Genomic DNA, 17949 nt, shown 5'->3' with positions numbered 1-17949 from the left:
TTAGGTGTCCGCGCAGTCCAGACTTCGTCCATGTGGGACCCAGTGGTGTTCAGTACTGCCAAAGGTTGCACAGACCCTGTGTACTAAGTATGTAGGGATCACAAGCTTTCGGGAGGGCCATTGTCACACACATACACCTGTTGCCAAAAGAAAGGAAATAACCCCTGCGTTGGTGTTGATGTACATTAATAGTTATGATCACTCACTCTATCTATGATTTGACCTCTGGCATGTTGAGCAGACATAAATACGGCATGCGATTTGAATTTGAAACTTCAGAACTCCCCTCCCACAGAGGTATGTATCTTTCAGCACTATACAATCTCCCGCCTATGATTTACCTTTCATTTATCGAGACAAGGTTCACAGTTCGGTTCCGTCCCGGTATTGTACCCCAGGAGACTATGTCCCCTGTACTAGTTAAGCGCCTGGCCGTTTCTGCTTTCTTCCACCTTACGATTAAACTCCTAAGCAAGTTCAGCACGTTGATTGGCATGTTTAAAACAAAGAACTATCACAAACAACGGCACAACAAAAAGCTATGGTTCGAAACCATGTCATATACTGGACACCAACAGCAGAAGGCACACAAGGGAAAATTTCAGGTCAGTTTTTCTCCGCGCTAATTTTCTGTACCAATATCCCCTTTTCTGAATGCCGCATGTTACTGTCATAAGCCTCCTCGCGCCCTTGTTATTTCCTTTTTCAATAATACGGGAAAACACACAAGACAAGAGATGCAGACGGTTGAAAACACAGTTTTGTCGACCACAACGTATTGCTAGATAAAACTTAACGCTTCGTTTTTCGTCAGAAATGAAACTTATTTGAAGAAATTTCCAGATCAATTTGAACGTTACCTGCCTGGTACTGCGTCACATTTTTGAATCCAAAGTCCTCCGACAGCCCTTCCAAGCTGCTCACCAAATTTTGTCCAGCGATTCTCGCCCGTGTTATTCCACAAGCCCTTCTCCACAACTCTTTCAGCAAATTTCCCACAAAAAGGTTAGAAAACTGCCATTTTTGAGCACCAGAAGTATAAACCTTTGGACACGTCGTTCACGAGACCACGCTACAACAAGAATGCATCACCTGTGAACATGACGTCATAACGGCGGTAAATTTGAATATAACGCGACGGGCACGATAAGGTTCGGGCGTTCGTGATTGGTTCAATTTGATATGATCACTTTAAGGTACGTTTGCAAGATATTCTCACTTGAACAATGGCGCTAAATTCAGGAGAACGCCTACGTATCACACTGCAAATTAAGTCCCAATTTAAGTCCCAATAACCGATGAAAATCTAGATCTGTTGCTCCTTTCTTTAGTAATTCTCCTTAAAACATTTTGACAAGTACGCCATTGCAGTTCCGGTGTCACATACCAGGGGGCCCAAAATCGACCTTGACCTGTCTCCCCCCAACACCTCCCCACATACCAAATATCAGTACAATCCATCAAGACATTCTTCAGTTATGCTGACTTAAAGTATCCTGAGGCACAAACATACACACACGCCAACACACACGCAAACACACTCAAAACAATATCCCCATGAAAAAGTCTTTTTTCATGGAGATAATTAAAGGTAGTGTTATGACTTGACTTGTTATCGGGTGATTGACCCTACTATTTAACGTAGGGAGCCATCTAAACTGGAGGGTTTCGCGGCTTTCGCCAATGACTGTTCGCATAATCATTGCATAGCCTCCTCAAAATTTGTTGACGAGCAAGGCTCTTTATCGTACAATGCCATGTATTTCTGATCATAACGCGCGAAAGGTGTGAGAGACCTAACGTTACGAGCAGCGTCCTCTAGCGGCAAAGTGAATGATGACTACTCTCCAAGCAGAGGTTGGTGGGGAAGATTGTGACCTTTTTATCATATGCTCCGTTCTTTGTCCGCTCTCCCCATCTGCGGAGACTCGGAGACTGCGGAGAGGAGACTCCAGGCTACGTTATCGCAGCCTGTCCCTTCGGCGTCGTAAATCTAGGCCCCGCCTACTGTTTCCCATATAAGGAAAAGGAGACCCCAAGTCCGGGGGGACTCGATGGTCCGTGACACCGGCTGACCCGGAAGTGAAAGTTTTCCCCGTCATGCATCATTGTTTACCGTCGCCAGGAGATCCATGGATGGTCTTTGATTTTTCTCAAGACGTTCTCTGATATTCTAGATATTATATAAATCATAAACAAACCAGTCATGTCGTCCCTGAAGGGGATAGATCCCCAGCTGAAGCGTTACCTGAGGCATCACCATGTACCTGACGTGTTTGAGGTGCGTAAAAACTTTGTTTTGAAAGTTTGTTTATGTTCATGTGTGAAAGTGTAAGCATCAACATCAACGTAGGCCTGTCTGATTTGATTGAAACTTTCTATTGCAGCGTTAAAGAGGGAATCAACTACAGAAACGCGTGTTTATATTCTAAAAGAGCCCATGTAAATCAACCAATTTTTGTTGAATAATATCCTCACAGGTAGAGACGGGCCATTATCACCAGGAACTGAATAGAGCCCCCCCCCCCCCCCCCCGACCCTCTGCAAATTATGCTGCAAGTAGAGTTGATTGCCTGTGAAATTAAGTTATTATTTGCTTGGAAAATTCATAATTTTAAGTCTCTAAGGAGTTGGTTAATTTGCATATTTTGCATTTTTTCGTGCGCAAAAAAACTTTACACATTTGAAAATCACAGTTTGATACCTGGGTCCAGGGCTTTTGTGCATTAATAAAAAATTACTCTAAAAGTAAAACGTATGCGTGGAAATATTTGAAGTAACATTAGCTGATTCCCAATTGATCTCAAAACCTTGAGTTGATTCAATATGCTACAGGAAATGCCAATCTCATAAATATAAATGACTGTGAACTTACATTTCAGAGCATCATCACGGGGCTGGCCATGAACTGCCCAGACGACTCACTGCGCTTTATCGCTGATAAACTTCGTCTTCTGATGGAAACCAACTTTGAAGGCATGCAATGGTAAGGAATCAACTTGCATTTTAGTCAACATGAACATGAACATGTTCGTTCATTTGTTTATTCGTTCATTCTTTGTTCATTTGTTCAGACCCAGGTTGTAACTTGTAGTGCCTTAAGTGGCACATAGGGCAGCAAGTTTCCTTGCTGTTTCAGAAGCAGGTGCAATATTTACTACACATTCCTACCTCAACTGCTCAAAGATTTAATCCAGAGTGTGAAATAATAAATGTTCGGGAAGTCAGTGTTTTCAAAATCCGATTTTTAGGCCCTTATATTGCTTGGGTTTCCTTTAATATTGTTGTTGTTTCCTTCCAGGGACATGTTTGTGGACGCTGCCTTGAAGCCCAGCAGGAGGGTCGTGACGGAGAGTTACCTGGAGCAGCTCTTTAACCATGATGAGAATGTACAGGTCAGTATTAATCATGCTGGGATCTCCCCAGAAATATAGAGCAGGATGGGGAAAGGGTGCCAAGCACATGATACGTGTTGCAAGGGGGAGGTCTGAAGGGGAGCACACACCCCTCAAAGGGAGAGCAGCTGTTGCATTTTGCCTTTTTCTGACATAGATTGATTTCCTCCATTTTTTTTTAACGAAAACAATCTTTTTCTTGCCTTTCTTTGCAGCCAACACCTGAGATGTACCACAAGGCATATGATTTCTACAATGACAAAAAGAGGAAAATGTGTTTTTAGTAAGTACAATGATCTTGTTTGATATTTGTTTTCCTTTTGAACATAAAGTTACAGTGAAAGAAACAGGAATTACAGTACTGTTGCATCCAGCGTCTGGCTGCAGTACATGTAATAACTATGTATTGTAGATGCAAACATGTCATTGATAACTGTTACATTCAGTACCTGGCTACAGTACATGTATGTACTGTAGATGGTAACATGTCATTGATAACTGTTTCGTCCAGTGCGTGGCTACAATACATGTATGTACAGCAGATGCTAACATGTCATTGATAACTGTTGCATCCAGTGCCTGGCTACAATACATGTATGTACAGCAGATGCTAACATGTCATTGATAACTGTTTCGTCCAGTGCGTGGCTACAGTATCACATGATGAAGAAGAGGCGGAGACTGGAGATGATGAGGAGATTGGAGGAGGCGAGGCAGTACTACAGGCACAGAGTCATGAATGTGCACTTCACTAAATGGCTGGTAGGGAGCATTACAGTTTTCTGTTTTCTATCAGTGCCAGTGTTAGTGGACCTTGCCAAATGGTCTTACAGTTGTTCTGATATTCTACAGTCATTATAATTAGTTAAACTGCTATTGGATTATTTGAAACTCATATTTCTACAAACTTTAACAAATGAAAAGTGGTGTCACCAATCTTGCCTTTTCTTTCGTTCTTATAGGACCCCAGACAATGTCATAATGAAATTGTTTTTCATCTGTGGACGTGCGTGTACATTAGTATGATACTTGATGGAACCATACAATAATCATCTTTCTAATATGACCTAATTATCATGCACATTGTTTTCAAAATCGAAGAAACAGTTTCAGTTTTTTGTTTTGTTTTGTTTTGTTTTTCAGGACTGGACCAGATTTGTCAATAGAAGAAATGCAGGTGAGTTTCTTGATAACAGATATACATGTAGGACTGTTTTCAACAGTGTGTCATGTCTGTTCAGAAAACCTGTAGCTCTCTAACTAAAATACGCATTTACCTCCAGGAAGGAAGTTTACCTGTGATAGGGGTATTGTTTTAGCTTGTGTTTGTTTGTTTGCAGCTATAACTCAAGATCCTTTTGATAGGTTTGTATGAATTTTGGCATGTGAGTAGTTATTGAGGTCAATCAAACAATGGCTTTCAGAAGAAACATATTGATTTTTGGGCGCCTAGCAGTTTAGTCAGGTACTGCAGCTGCATTACAGGCTAACACCCCTTCCTTAAAGTAGTGTGTTATTGTCCGTGGTCAGCTGGTTACCATTGAATGGACTTTCATTTGCCCTGAGCAATCGGGCCAATGGACTTGTCCAAGCCTGGTACAATAATAATTGAAATATCCTACATGCACTCGCTACAATCAAGTACAATGTATACCATACACAGTCCTTTACTCCTTATTCATATTTGATGATAGAAGTTTATAGTGTGGTGTGGCAAAGCGTCCTGTCTCGTTTTCGATGGTTCTTCTACCTCTTGATAGGGTTCCAATGAATAACACCAAGCCAGTATGCACTGTCAGCTGGTCTATTCCTAAGTCGCTCGTCAGACCGTCTTCGTCTGCGAGGGGTGTTCTCTTCAGGTGTGTCTTGCTATGCATGCGGAAGTCTAATTATTATGTCAATGCTGCCAACTACATGTAGCACCACATGTTACATTTTGTGTATTGATTATCTGTTGTGTTGGTTATTTTCCAGAGGGCTTTATGAAGATTAAGTTTGTCTACCACACGTCTCTGTGCAGACTGATCTTTAAGTCATGGTTCTCAGTCATGAAGGACGCGCTCAGGACAAGGGAATATTTTGAGGTAAGTTCTTCTCACCTTCTTCTTACCCTGACGCCTTTAGGCCAATGGCTTGTAAGTTGTAAGCCTCATGGTGAACTCTCTCCATGCTGCTCTATCCTCAGTCATTTTCTTCACCACTTGGAAGTTTGGTTCTTCTCTTCTGGTAATTACAACGATTTGGTCTAGCCACCTCTTTCTTGGTCTGCCTGCTGACCTTCGTTCTCTTTTTAGGCGTCCAGTTGAATATTCTTTTTACATCTCTGTCCTCTGGCATTCTGTGCAGGTGTCCAAACCACCTCAGTTGATTTGTTTCAACTAATGCCAATAAGTACAATTTCAAACTTCTCTTCAGCACTAGGCAGGCAGTGACAAGATTGAGAGGTCCCGGGTTGAGGATGTGTTGAAGAATTCAATGACTCTAACTAAGCTCTTTGTGTAATGGTCAACTTTGTGTAATGGTCAACTTTTTCAATTTATTGTTCAAGTTGATCACATATGAACTTCTATGCTATAATAATGGAACGTACATTGCTTACAAAAACCCTGCCGTTACGCCACACAACCCCATGTGTTCTCTGTTCCCTTTAGCGTCTGGAGCGAGGAGAGATCGTGGAAGGTGACAACCCGCTGGCTGCTCGAGTTGGAGGGGAGACCAGAGACGAGATCTCTCTCCTGCCCAGAAAAGCCGCTCTGAAGGCAAGAAATATATTTATTTCAGCTTTATTGCATCACATGATGCAAACAGACAAAGGGGAAACAGGACACATTTCCTTTGTAATCCCAGTCCGGGTAAAAACAACAACAGGGACTAGAATTTCAACAAACCAAAACCTGGTGGGATCCACGTAACAATAATAATGGTAACACTAATAATAATGATAATAGTCTAAGAAATAAAGCCTTAAGTTAAAAGTGATTATCAAAACTAACTGTAGAACCCTATGCCTCTGGCAAATATGATTTTTAGCTACAAGTTAGTACACATGTGTCAACTGATTTAAAGGTAAAATGTACTAAATTGGTCAAGTTTGCAACATTTCATATGTGTATTACTAACTTAAAGTTATACTTACTTCAAGCGCTTAGCTGTAAAACTGACGATAATCAAGAAGGAGATCATGGCCTCTCTCCTTTAGGAGTGGCCTGTTGTACAGATCTGCTTGTCTGCACACATTTCTGCAATCACGATATATAGTTCAAATTGTGGTTACATGATATCTTGCTTGACCAATGTACATGTATCTGCAGGTGTTTGCCTACATAGACATTGCCGACCTGCTGAGATGTGCGCGTGTGTGTCGGTCGTGGAAGGTTCTGACGCAATCCCCAGCCCTCTGGACCAAGGTTAACTTGTCCACAGTCAAGAACAAGTACGTGATTACTAGTATACAAGCTGTGCCCGACTTTGTTAGTCGGAGATAATCTGCTCCAAGAAAAAGATATTGTTTTTGGTTTTATTTGTTATGTGTTTAAACCATAGCCTGAGTGTCATCCTGTTTAGTTCACCAAACAGGATGACACTCAGGCTTACCAGTCCTGTACATGTACCTCAAGAATGTGTTGATGACTTCGGTTGGGGAAGGCCGTATTGAGGTCACCTGGTGGCGCCGAATGGCAGCCGCCCAGACCCTTGCGACAGTTCCATAAAGTGCAAGTGTGGAGCAAATATGTATCTGGTGTGTATTATATGATTGTAAACCCTGCAGCAATTCAGCAATGGCTGCCATTGCACGGGTAATTTCTGACCAATAAACCAATAAGGATGTCCTATTTGCTGTGTTTTGCAGAGTGACTGACCCCGTTGTGATCCAGATGTTACATAAGTGCCGACCGTACCTCGTACACCTGAACCTGAGAGGCTGCATGGGCGTCCGTAGGGCCAGCTTCAATGTCATCAGTAAGAACCCACTTTTCAATACTGTATGATCAGGCCACACCAATTTAATTTCTTGGTTAACGGATTTTTATTTAAAAAAAAAAAAAAATTTAGAAAAAAAAAAAATTATAAAAACCCAGCCTTCTGTTTTCATGATTTTTTTTTTTCTAAAAATTTTTTTTTTGGAAAATAAAAATCCGTTAACCAAGAAATTAAATTGGTGTGGCCTCATTGTAGTTGATCAACACCTCCAACAGAACTGTGAAGTTGGCACAACATGCACTGACGATGATCTAAGAGAGGCCAACCAGACTGCCTGTCAGTGGATACATCAGTGGAGCGACAAGATATGACGATGATGATGATTGTAGTTGATATAGTCTTGGTGTGCTGTGGGCCGTTATTATCAGTACAATCTTCAGATTTCTCAAAATCCCCCAAAACGGAGGCAAACACTGTATTCAGCCTTGTGAGATATGTGAAAATGGATATTGTACTGACCAAATTTGCAAAATTGATATAACCATATCTTTAAAAAGATAAGTTGCATTTTTTTTAAAATTAGCATCCAGTGAAATTAGGTGATAAACTTATAATGTACATTGTAACAGTATGTACAGGTGAAAGATACCGTAGCTAAATAGAGAAATGATATCTATTAAGTTAAACCATAAAAAATGACATTTCGCCCAACTTTGTCCTTTATGTAACTATGTACTATGTCTTCTTTCTTTACTTCAGGCCAGTGTAAGAATCTTCAGGATTTGAATTTGTCGGAGTGTAAAGGTCTTTCTGTGAGTACCATAGAAAAAATTATCAGTTGTTAACATTTTATGCATTTAATGAAATCACTACTGATATTTATTTTGACTGGGCCAGCCTTCTGTTTTCATGAATTTTTTTCTAAATTTTTTTTTTTTAAAATAAAAATCCATTAACCAAGAAATCAAATTGGTGTGGCCTAATGCTCTGACGTGAGCAAGCAAACAGATTGAGCCAGCGGTAACTACAGGTTCTTCCTAATCTATCCAACTGCCAATCTTTTGCACTAACCATTATATCGTTCATATACTCTAAGAATGAACCTATACATTGATAAGTCTTCCTTGTAATATCAATCTATCCGACTACCAAAATGAACGTTGTGTCCTAACCATTTTGTACTTGTTGAGTGCAGGATGATTCCCTGAGACAGATAGCTGAGGGGTGCCGAGCCCTGCTGTACCTGAATGTGTCGTACACAGACATTAGTGATGGGGCCATGCGGGCCTTGGCAAGGTGCGTAATCATTAATATATTTAGTATTCTTGGAATTTTACTTCTCATCACCACCATTTAACTCCTTTGACCCAGAAATTGACTGCTGTGAGAGTACCGTGCCGAGGTGTGATTTGGATAATGCCATTTGGAAGAAAGTTGGTTAAAATGATGCATATGTACACTGGCTATGTGAGACTGTTTGGTAGAAAGTAGAGAGCCTCTTCAATAATGAAATGGCATAACTTAGTACCCAATGTAGAGATAGTAGCTTTTTCATTTGTCATGATCTCTAGTGTGTGCTTCTAATGCTGAATGAAGAATTTTTAAGTATTCAATATTCATACATGCCATTGCGCAAGTACAGGATAGTGATGAGTAAGTGAGAGACAAGCTGTATCTAATCATCATGTATCTCAACTTCTCATTTCTTCCTTATCATCAAAGCATCCATATGGTCAAGTAGATCTGGTCAGTTGAATCTGTCATTTTGTGACTTGACAAGAGCTCTCTCCAGCTTTAAATTTTTCCCCATCCCAGTCATTTTTGGGAGCCCATGTTGTTAGATCTGTCATTTTATTATATATTATATAGCAAGCTTACAAGTATATTTTCATCAATTTTATGTCATGAAGCTCAGAATTTTTGAACGGATGACCATGGTGCTCTGGCAGAAGTCAGAGGTAGACTAAACATTAAACATAGAATTTTGTCCTCTATAACTACAAGACATTATAGAAGAAAAATTTCAAAAATCATTTGCCATGTACACCAGCCATACATTATAACAGTGACATGTACCCTTCTGCATCTAAAATGTATGACTTTCCAAGCAGAGGTTGGTTGAAGGAAATTGTGACAAATGGGGCCTTCCTTTCTTATGTTATTGTTTGTAACATTTTGTACAAGGTTTATTATGGTATGTATATACAAGTCTTTATTATACATGTATACAATGTGTTACAGCCTTGCTTGTTGTTCTTGTACCAGGTCCTGCCTGAACATGCAGTACTTGAGTCTGGCCTACTGTCAGAAGTTCACAGACAAGGGACTGCACTACCTGACTACGGGCAAAGGCTGTCGGAAACTCATCCACCTGGACCTGTCAGGATGCACTCAGGTGACTACCGCTTTTTTGCGGCTACCGTTTCACCGCGAACCCAAAGCCACAGCAAACATTTATGTCCAATACTGTAGCAGTATGTGACTATAGCGCTGTCGTGAACTTAAAACCCCCGCAAACACTCCATTTTCCTCTTAGCGCGAAATTAAATCTGTGCGAACTTAAATGCATTAATTTTACAGTATAAGACTGCATGTATGCATGTGTTGATTGCTGTTCACATATTCCAGCTGACATCTGTTGGCTTCCACCATGTGTCTGTGGGCTGCCCTACCGTCCAGTCCTTGGTGCTGAATGACCTTCCCATGCTGTCGGATGATCACATACTGGTCAGTACAGGTTTCACCAGATTTTCCAGTGGAAAGTTAAGAGAAAACAAGAGTACGGTGTGGAGAAATAGAAACCTTTATTGCAATACAGTCAAACCTGTCCAAGAAGACCACTCAGGGAACCAATCAAATCTGGTCTTTGCAGTCAGGTGGTCACTATAGACAGGATTCTTAATGCTTGAGTCAATGGGAAAAATTATCAAGTAAGGGACTATCAAACGTATTTAGACTACAACTTATATGTATTGTGTAGTTCCAGGGCTCGAAATACAATTAAGCAACTTGCAATTTGCAAGAGATTTTCAAGATTTGGCAGTAAAAATGATATGAACTTGCAATTTTGCAAGTTGATAATACCGGTGGATCGTGTAAGCACATACCCGGTTGTGTAGTTGCGCCGCAAAAAATAGTGACAAAATGACTGTTGCTAGAGGAGAAATAAGTCTCTGACTACTTAACAATGAAAGCTACAAAAGTTAACCTGTATTTAGATGTTTAGTCTTCTAATAATGCTATAAATGTTGCTATGTTAGGCTGAATATGTACATTTTATATGTACAGCAAAAGCAGTTATATGTACATCCCGACTATAATATTGCAAGTTAATCTTTCAAATTGCAATTTTGCAAGTAATCCAAAAAAGGATTTCGAACACTGAGACCTGTCTCACACCTGTTTGATTGTGATTGACAGGAGATGACTGACAGGTGCCAATCTATCCGTGCCCTTTGTCTCCTGGGGTCACCAAATCTGTCGGACACAGCCTTCAAGGCACTGGCTCAACACAGGAGGCTGCAGAAACTCAGAGTTGAAGGTAATGAACTATGTACATCACTCAGCAACAAATAATAACTGACCTACCTCAATTATCAGATGACTCAGATGACATGTTGTACAATCTAAGTAACCTACGTAATGTGAACCTAAGTTTGGGCTTTGTTAACGATTTATGTAGACTGTAGCTTAGTCTTGTGCATTTTTTGTCCATATGCGCTTCAATTTTGTGCTGGTTTTTGTTAATTTCGTTTCTGCTATTTTTTTCAGTCTTGCGTTTTGTGTATGCCTCCATGTGTATTCTGACATTCTTTGTGAAAGTTTGTATTGAATTTTGAACATTGTTCCCAGGACTAACCCTTTGTAATAGCCTTTGGCTAGTTAGGTAGCCCTGGCTGTACTTTTCTACAGCCAAATAAATGAATCAAATCAAATCAACTGAGTCATGTGTACAAAGAAGCAACTGACTTTGAGCTAAGCTAGCTTTCCTATTGTCTTCTTCTTGTTAGAGTTCTGGTATAAAACCTGGTTATCCAGTTCTTCCATTTGGTCGCTGACGAAAGACAGCAGATACTGTCTGCTGAAACGTCTGACTGCTTCAATATCATATCCAGTTGCTTAAGTCTTAACTTTTTTTTGGTGTACTTAAGACTTTCTTCCTGTTATCATTACATAGACAACGTATCCAGAGCATCACACAAGGTCCTTGTACAGCAGATACTGTCTGAAACATATCAGACCTGGTTGTGGTGTTTAGGCACACCCACGGTACCTTTGGGGCTTTTTTGTTTTTAAAAAAACTCCAAGGTAGCTGATACTTAAGTTCCCAATCATAGCCGTATAGGAATGTACCGCATGTCACAACTCTGGAACAGGACAGTTGATGCATGAACTTGATACTCTTCTGTGAAATTTTTATCCAGTTATCCTTCGTAAATGTAGTGTGTGGGAAATTATTGCGTAATGTTGTATCTATGTGTATTTGTATTGTTTATGGAGCACGGGAAGAATAGCTGCACATTGTAAGCTAATTGTGGATCTGAATAGAGTCAAGTCAAGGAATCATATTCCAGAGTGATGATGACTGAATGTTTGTGTGGTTTTCCCGCTGCAGGGAACAACAGGATCACTGACGGTGTGGTGAAGACGCTGGTGAAGCTGTGTCACCAGATGAACCACGTGTACCTGGCCGACTGTCCCCGACTCACCGACATCTCTCTCAAGAACCTGGCCATGCTGAAGAACATCTCGGTGTTGAATGTGGCCGACTGTATCAGGTCAATGTGCTTTACATGTATGAATAGATAAACTGTTCTCCACCTCAAATATTCACCGAAATTTATAACTGACTCTATGTCTGACCCAATTGTTCTGGACACATTTTCTAAATTAATTTATTGGTTCAGCATGTACATGCCAGGGTTGCCCAACTAGCCATAGGCTATTACTAAGGGCGAACCCATGTGCGGTTGTAGGACTGTAGGTTTTGAACCATCACACCGGGAAGGACCCCTACTCTTTTCGATAAGTGTGGTGAGTTCTTTAACGTGCTCGAGGTGTGGCTCTCCTCAAACACGGGACCTCCATTTAACGTCCTATCCGAGGGACGTCCCTAACCAAAGCTAGGTACTCATTTACACCTGAGAGAAGTGAGAAAAGTTGTGTAAAGTGCCTTTCCCAAGGGCACAACATCGGGGCATATCGGTGGTTTCGAACCCGAGACCTCTCGGTTGTGGGCGAAATACCCTACCGATTGCGCCACACGATGCCACTGGACACATGACTTTATGCACATGTGGCATCAGCAATGGATCACAGGTTGCTGAAGTCCGATATCGCCCGACCCCCATCCCGGTTGAGAGAACGTTGGTGCACCAAGTGAACGCAGTCATTTACCAAGTGAACGCAGATAAGCTGTCCTGCTAAGGTCTGATGTGTTGTGTTTCAGGCTGAGTGACTCAGGAGTGCGGCAGGTCGTGGAGGGGCCGTCTGGGGCCAGGATCAGGGAGATGAACCTCACCAACTGTGTCAGAGTCAGTGATGTTTCTCTCCTCAGAATAGCACAAAAGTGAGTTGATCATTGCACTGTGTATCTAAACAAACACTGTTGGTATCATACACTTGTCTGTGCTTCTTTCTTTTGTCTGTTGGGCTTTGCAAGGGTCGCAAATTACTATAGGTAAGGGGGAGAAGTCTCCCATCTCTGATTGCCTTCATTATTGTATTCAAATATTGATTTCTGAAGTGCTGCCCCTTCATGAGGACTTTTGGACACACACACACACTTACTCACTCACAGACACACACACTCACACACACACACACACACACACACACACACACACACACACACACACACACACACACACACACACACACAATCCCCAGCCTGCTACCATGCATGGGCTAAATTTGGAGAGATGACCAACTGTGTGATGGTCATAGTGTTCTTCAAAGTACCCGTAGTTTGTAATGTTGGATTATCAAAACAATAATTACTCTTCCTACATTTTACACATAGTTCTCTTGTATCTCCAGGTGCCAGAATCTGACGTTCCTTAGTGTCTGTTACTGTGAACACATCACTGATGCAGGCATTGAGCTGCTGGGGAACATGCCCAACCTGACCTCAGTGGACCTGTCAGGCACCCATATCGGGGACACGGTTAGTACACCTCAGCACTCTCATAGCCCTCTTAACTATCTAGCAGTGTAAGATGCTCTGTAATTGAAGATTCTAAGTACTAGTACTGACATGATTACAGGGCTATTGCCAGGCCTTTTAACTAACTATGGCAGTTGAAATACACATTGCTGTATTTTAGGGAAAACCTCCAGCCATTCAGCATGATCTGGACAACAGTGGAAGGGTGTGTGATGGCATCCGGGTGTGAAGGTGTGACCAACCTGTGTTTGTGTTTCAGGGCCTTGCTGCTCTGGGGAGCAGTGGAAGGGTACGGGATGTGACGGCATCCGAGTGTGAAGGTGTGACAGACCTGGGACTGCAGAAGTTTTGCGCACAAGTGCGAGAACTGGAGATGCTGGACATCTCCCACTGCCAGGTAAGCTTCTCTCACTGGTGGCAAGTCTGTGCATGCAAACAATTTTTAGGTTGAAATAATTTTGAATTAGGGGCCTCGAGTGGCTAGGCTGTCGGAGTCGAGATCATGAGGTCAACAGTTTAATTCCTGGTTCGATTCCTACCTAGCTAGACATTCACGTTGTATTCATGGGAAAGGCACTTTGTATAACTTTCCTCATTTCACTCAGGTGTAAATGGGCACCTCCCTTTGGTTGGGAGACAGAAGGCAGTGGAAGGAGAGGGTAACTTAATAGGCTCTGCCTTGCAATACCGTTACCTAGACACAGTAGATAACAACCCACTGCCCCTACAGCCTCAAACAGGCTATGAGACTACCTTTGATATTTTTACCTTAAATGTGATATTTTATTGGTCAAAGTGCATTGTATAGAGCAGCCATACATACATGTACCTAGCTATCATTGATTTTCTACTGGTACAGTCATGGTTGTACCAATCAGAGGGGCACATTCCTGCCTTTAATAGCAGATTACAAGGGATGTAAACTCAAAACTCAACCATTGAAACCCTTACGTCACTGATTTCCCATACACTACAGTTGCCTTAGACCCCTGTCACGGAAAGTTAGCACTGTGGAAAAGTCAGGTGTGCAGAAATCATGATCGTCTTTTTCTTCAACCCTGTGTTTTCCCCCAGGCTATCACTGATACAGGGATCAAGAGTATGGCCTTCTGTTGCCGCATGCTGACTCATCTCAACTTCTGCGGCTGTCCACAGGTATGGGTTGGCCTTATATATCTACAAGTTGGTACCTGGTCTGTGGACAAATTGCAGCCTTCTGGTAGATTAGTGTTGAATTTCCAGTGTGTCTATTATATTTAGTATTTACACACAGTGAGACAACATTGACTTGATTATGGATGAAATCCATTGGACACCCCAAAACTGATGCGAGCAGGAAAAAAAACGGGCAAGTAAAACTATTCCAAACATTAATGACCATCCTTGTGTCCTGTTTGCAGCTGACTGACTTGTCCATGCAGTATGTGTCAGGTGTCTGTAGGTACCTCCACGTTCTGGACATCTCCGGTTGCTGGCAAGTCAGGTACAAATCATAAGAGTTACATGTTCTACTTGTCATACAAGGAAAGGAAAGTGATCTTTCCAGTTTAGCTCACTGAAGAGCTAATCTTCCACTGGTTGTGAGAGAGAACACAGGTGCTATATTCAGTATTTACAGGTTCATTGTACCGGGGAAATTCCCCCTAGCTAGCTCTTTTCCACATTTTTAGCACAATGAACATTGGACCATGGCTTATCGTCCCGTCCTAAGGACTGCGACCCTTTCCGGTAGCGTGCATGTCGGATGAGGGATACAGCCGGGATCAAACTCGCGGCTTCTAAGTTCCAGAGGCAAGCTCACTGACCACTGATTACGCATGCTACTGACTATGGAATCCGATGTGACCTGTGTGATGCAGAACACCCGACATACAGAATTATATACAGTGTCACATGTATATATAAGTTCAAATGCCTCGAAAATCATTTTAATGCAATGAAAGACTGGAAAATTCAGAAAATTATTGCCATGATAGGACTTTTGTCAGAATTGAGATTTGCTGGTATTTTTTTTATTGCTACATATACATGTAAGTTCTTCTACAGTTTACTTTTATCTATTTTCAGTGACAAGTCATTGAAGTACCTGAGAAAAGGTTGTAAGCAGCTAAAAATGCTTACGATGCTGTACTGTAAGAACATCACAAAGTAAGTACAGTCATGTGTCATGACTTCACTTTGCCATTCCAATCACAAGATAATTAATGAATCTATAGAATGAACACTGAAGCAGTTGATTTTTTTAGTAATCCTGTTTTAGTTGTTTAAGCAGACAGTCACTGTATCAGGCATGTGGCCTTGTCTTGCAACACTTTTCTTGGGAAGGCTGCACTCAGCAGGGCTGATTACAAAAATTCAATTCTTTAAGTTTTAGATTTTAAGAACTTCCCGGGGAAGAAGGCTCCACTGATATGATCCCCATGCCCCTGGTACTCACTCCCCCCTTTATACATGTAGCATGGTGGACAGTCTCAAGTTGCACCCCTTGATATATATTGATGGCACTTAAAATAATGAGTATGAGTGCACTCTTGATTTAGGTTTTTTTATACCACATTGAGATCCTGTCCCTACATGTATCTCAAATAATATATAATATGTTTATTGCAAGTACATGCCTGAAGACCAATTGCAAGTACATAATTCATGGTACAGATAAAGAGCATATAATTAAGGACTAGTTTCTACTACAGTCAACTATACGTCTTACTTTTACATTCTAGAATATACATCAATCTAGTTATGTTGGGTTTAGCTTCTTCTTTTGAGGCAGTGGAAGACGAATTTACCCACTTCTTCTATAATATGTGGGTTCCTTGATTTTGATAGTATTTTTTTCATGGTTAGGAATAGTGGGAAAGTATGAATATATTTTAGACACTTTGTTAAATAATTGGTTTCTTACTATCATCTTAAAGTGGACAGCCAAATATGAAATGACTTTCGTCTTCCACTTACATTAGAGGGGCAATGTTTACAAATCCCCTCTGGCACTATTAGGTAGTTCGTGCTGTTCCGGTTGTTTGCTAACGTCTTTTCTCCGAAAATAATTTCATGAGGTTAGTAGAACATCTATTAGGATATAGGAGATTCTTTGTCCACAACCAGGTAATCTCACCTGCTGATGTTTCGGTGTCTATCAGACACCTTCTTCAGAGCTTCTGACTGGAGTACTGCTTCTCTCCGCTATAAGTAGCCGATGTAGGTGGTGCTTTTGCGACGAGAATACAATCCCAAATGTGGCTAAGCTTGATGAACCGGGACGAGGGGGGATACAAGCTTTAGCCGCATTTGGGATTGTGTTCTCGTCGCAAAAGCGCCACCTACATCGGCTACTTATAGCTGCAAGAAGCAGTACTCCAGTCAGAAGCTCTGAAGAGAATCTCCTATATCCTAACGTCTTTTCTGTCTCCTCTGCAGACCAGCGGTAAATAAGATCCGAGGGAAGGTGGAACAGGTTGAGTACAGCACAGACGAGGTGCCCGCCTACTTCAACTACTCCAAGAAGTAGTTCATCAGTTGGCCCCTGCAGCTGTGCATCCATAGACCTTTCTCATGCGGCGGCCATGATAGAATGAAAACGAGGCCCTTGTGGCAAACATTAGACCGATTCTAACTGTCAATCACAATTACCAGTTTAGCCAATGATTACCTGATAATTAGGGAATCGACCAATGAGGAAGTGGCTGCATGACCGTCAAATATTTGAATTTCTATGTTTTTATTTTGCATTTCTACGCTCTGACAGAGGAGGGCGGAGACTATGGGATCGGTCAACGAAGCTCTAAATTGCTGCATCTTTTTTGTACATTGCATTAGTTGTAATATTGATACTTGGATATCATATTTTAAAACTGAATGTGATTTAGGAGGAAAACTAAATCTGTACATTATTTTTGCTTCTTTGCCTCATTGGCCTCGTCTTCATTCTATCGTGTCCGCCGCGTGAGAAAGGGGTATTGTTACTCTCCAAGCAGAGGTTCGGCTCCGGGTGGTTTTCTAGATATTTTTCCAAGAAGATCATCAGCTTCATGTATTTCTGGGCTATTTTTCTACTTGTAGATATATGTAAATGTTTAACTCTAGTTAATCTGTCCATCCATATTAAAACGCTGGGAAAGGGCGATTGCTGCTTTAATGTTTGTATGTCAACTTGTCAGTATTTCTTATGCCAGAGTTTTTTCTTGAGTCTCGAGAGCAGCACTATACTTCAATCACACATTCAGGACTTCCCCACAACCTTGCTGGCAAGCACTACCCAACCAAAGTCAGCAATGTGTTGGAAGCAGTTGTTTTCAGCTGCAGTAACATGTAAGAAGGAAAGGGGCTTCTGTTACTGGCACTGTCAGTTAAAGAGTTAAATTGTCAAGTGGTTGTATATATACATGTCAAATGTTTGCTGCAATAAAGCAGTTTCTAATTGTGAATCCTTTCAGCCTTATTTCTCAAACCTAATATACTTTGTAA

The 17949-nt window shown here is 41.3% G+C and overlaps 1 protein-coding gene across 1 annotated transcript; it reads left to right on the top strand.

The window, feature by feature from the left end:
* The first annotated feature begins 2093 nt into the window (after positions 1-2093).
* LOC136448224 (F-box and leucine-rich repeat protein 13-like) lies at positions 2094-17909 on the top strand. The gene is made up of 24 exons (XM_066447493.1): positions 2094-2281; positions 2883-2986; positions 3302-3395; positions 3611-3678; positions 4037-4157; positions 4539-4572; positions 5370-5479; positions 6047-6154; positions 6707-6828; positions 7246-7355; positions 8076-8128; positions 8512-8612; positions 9582-9711; positions 9945-10043; positions 10737-10857; positions 11932-12094; positions 12766-12885; positions 13356-13482; positions 13742-13879; positions 14557-14637; positions 14883-14965; positions 15550-15630; positions 16903-17026; positions 17443-17909. The coding sequence occupies exons 1-23, from the start codon at positions 2207-2209 to the stop codon at positions 16991-16993; spliced, it is 2334 nt and encodes a 777-aa protein (XP_066303590.1). The 5' UTR covers positions 2094-2206; the 3' UTR covers positions 16994-17026; positions 17443-17909.
* The last annotated feature ends 40 nt before the right edge of the window (positions 17910-17949 follow it).

This window comes from Branchiostoma lanceolatum, chromosome 14 (genome assembly GCF_035083965.1).
Source record: "Branchiostoma lanceolatum isolate klBraLanc5 chromosome 14, klBraLanc5.hap2, whole genome shotgun sequence".
NCBI lineage: Eukaryota > Metazoa > Chordata > Leptocardii > Amphioxiformes > Branchiostomatidae > Branchiostoma > Branchiostoma lanceolatum.
Note: the sequence above shows the minus strand (reverse complement) of the source record. Positions and strands in the feature narration are given on the sequence as shown.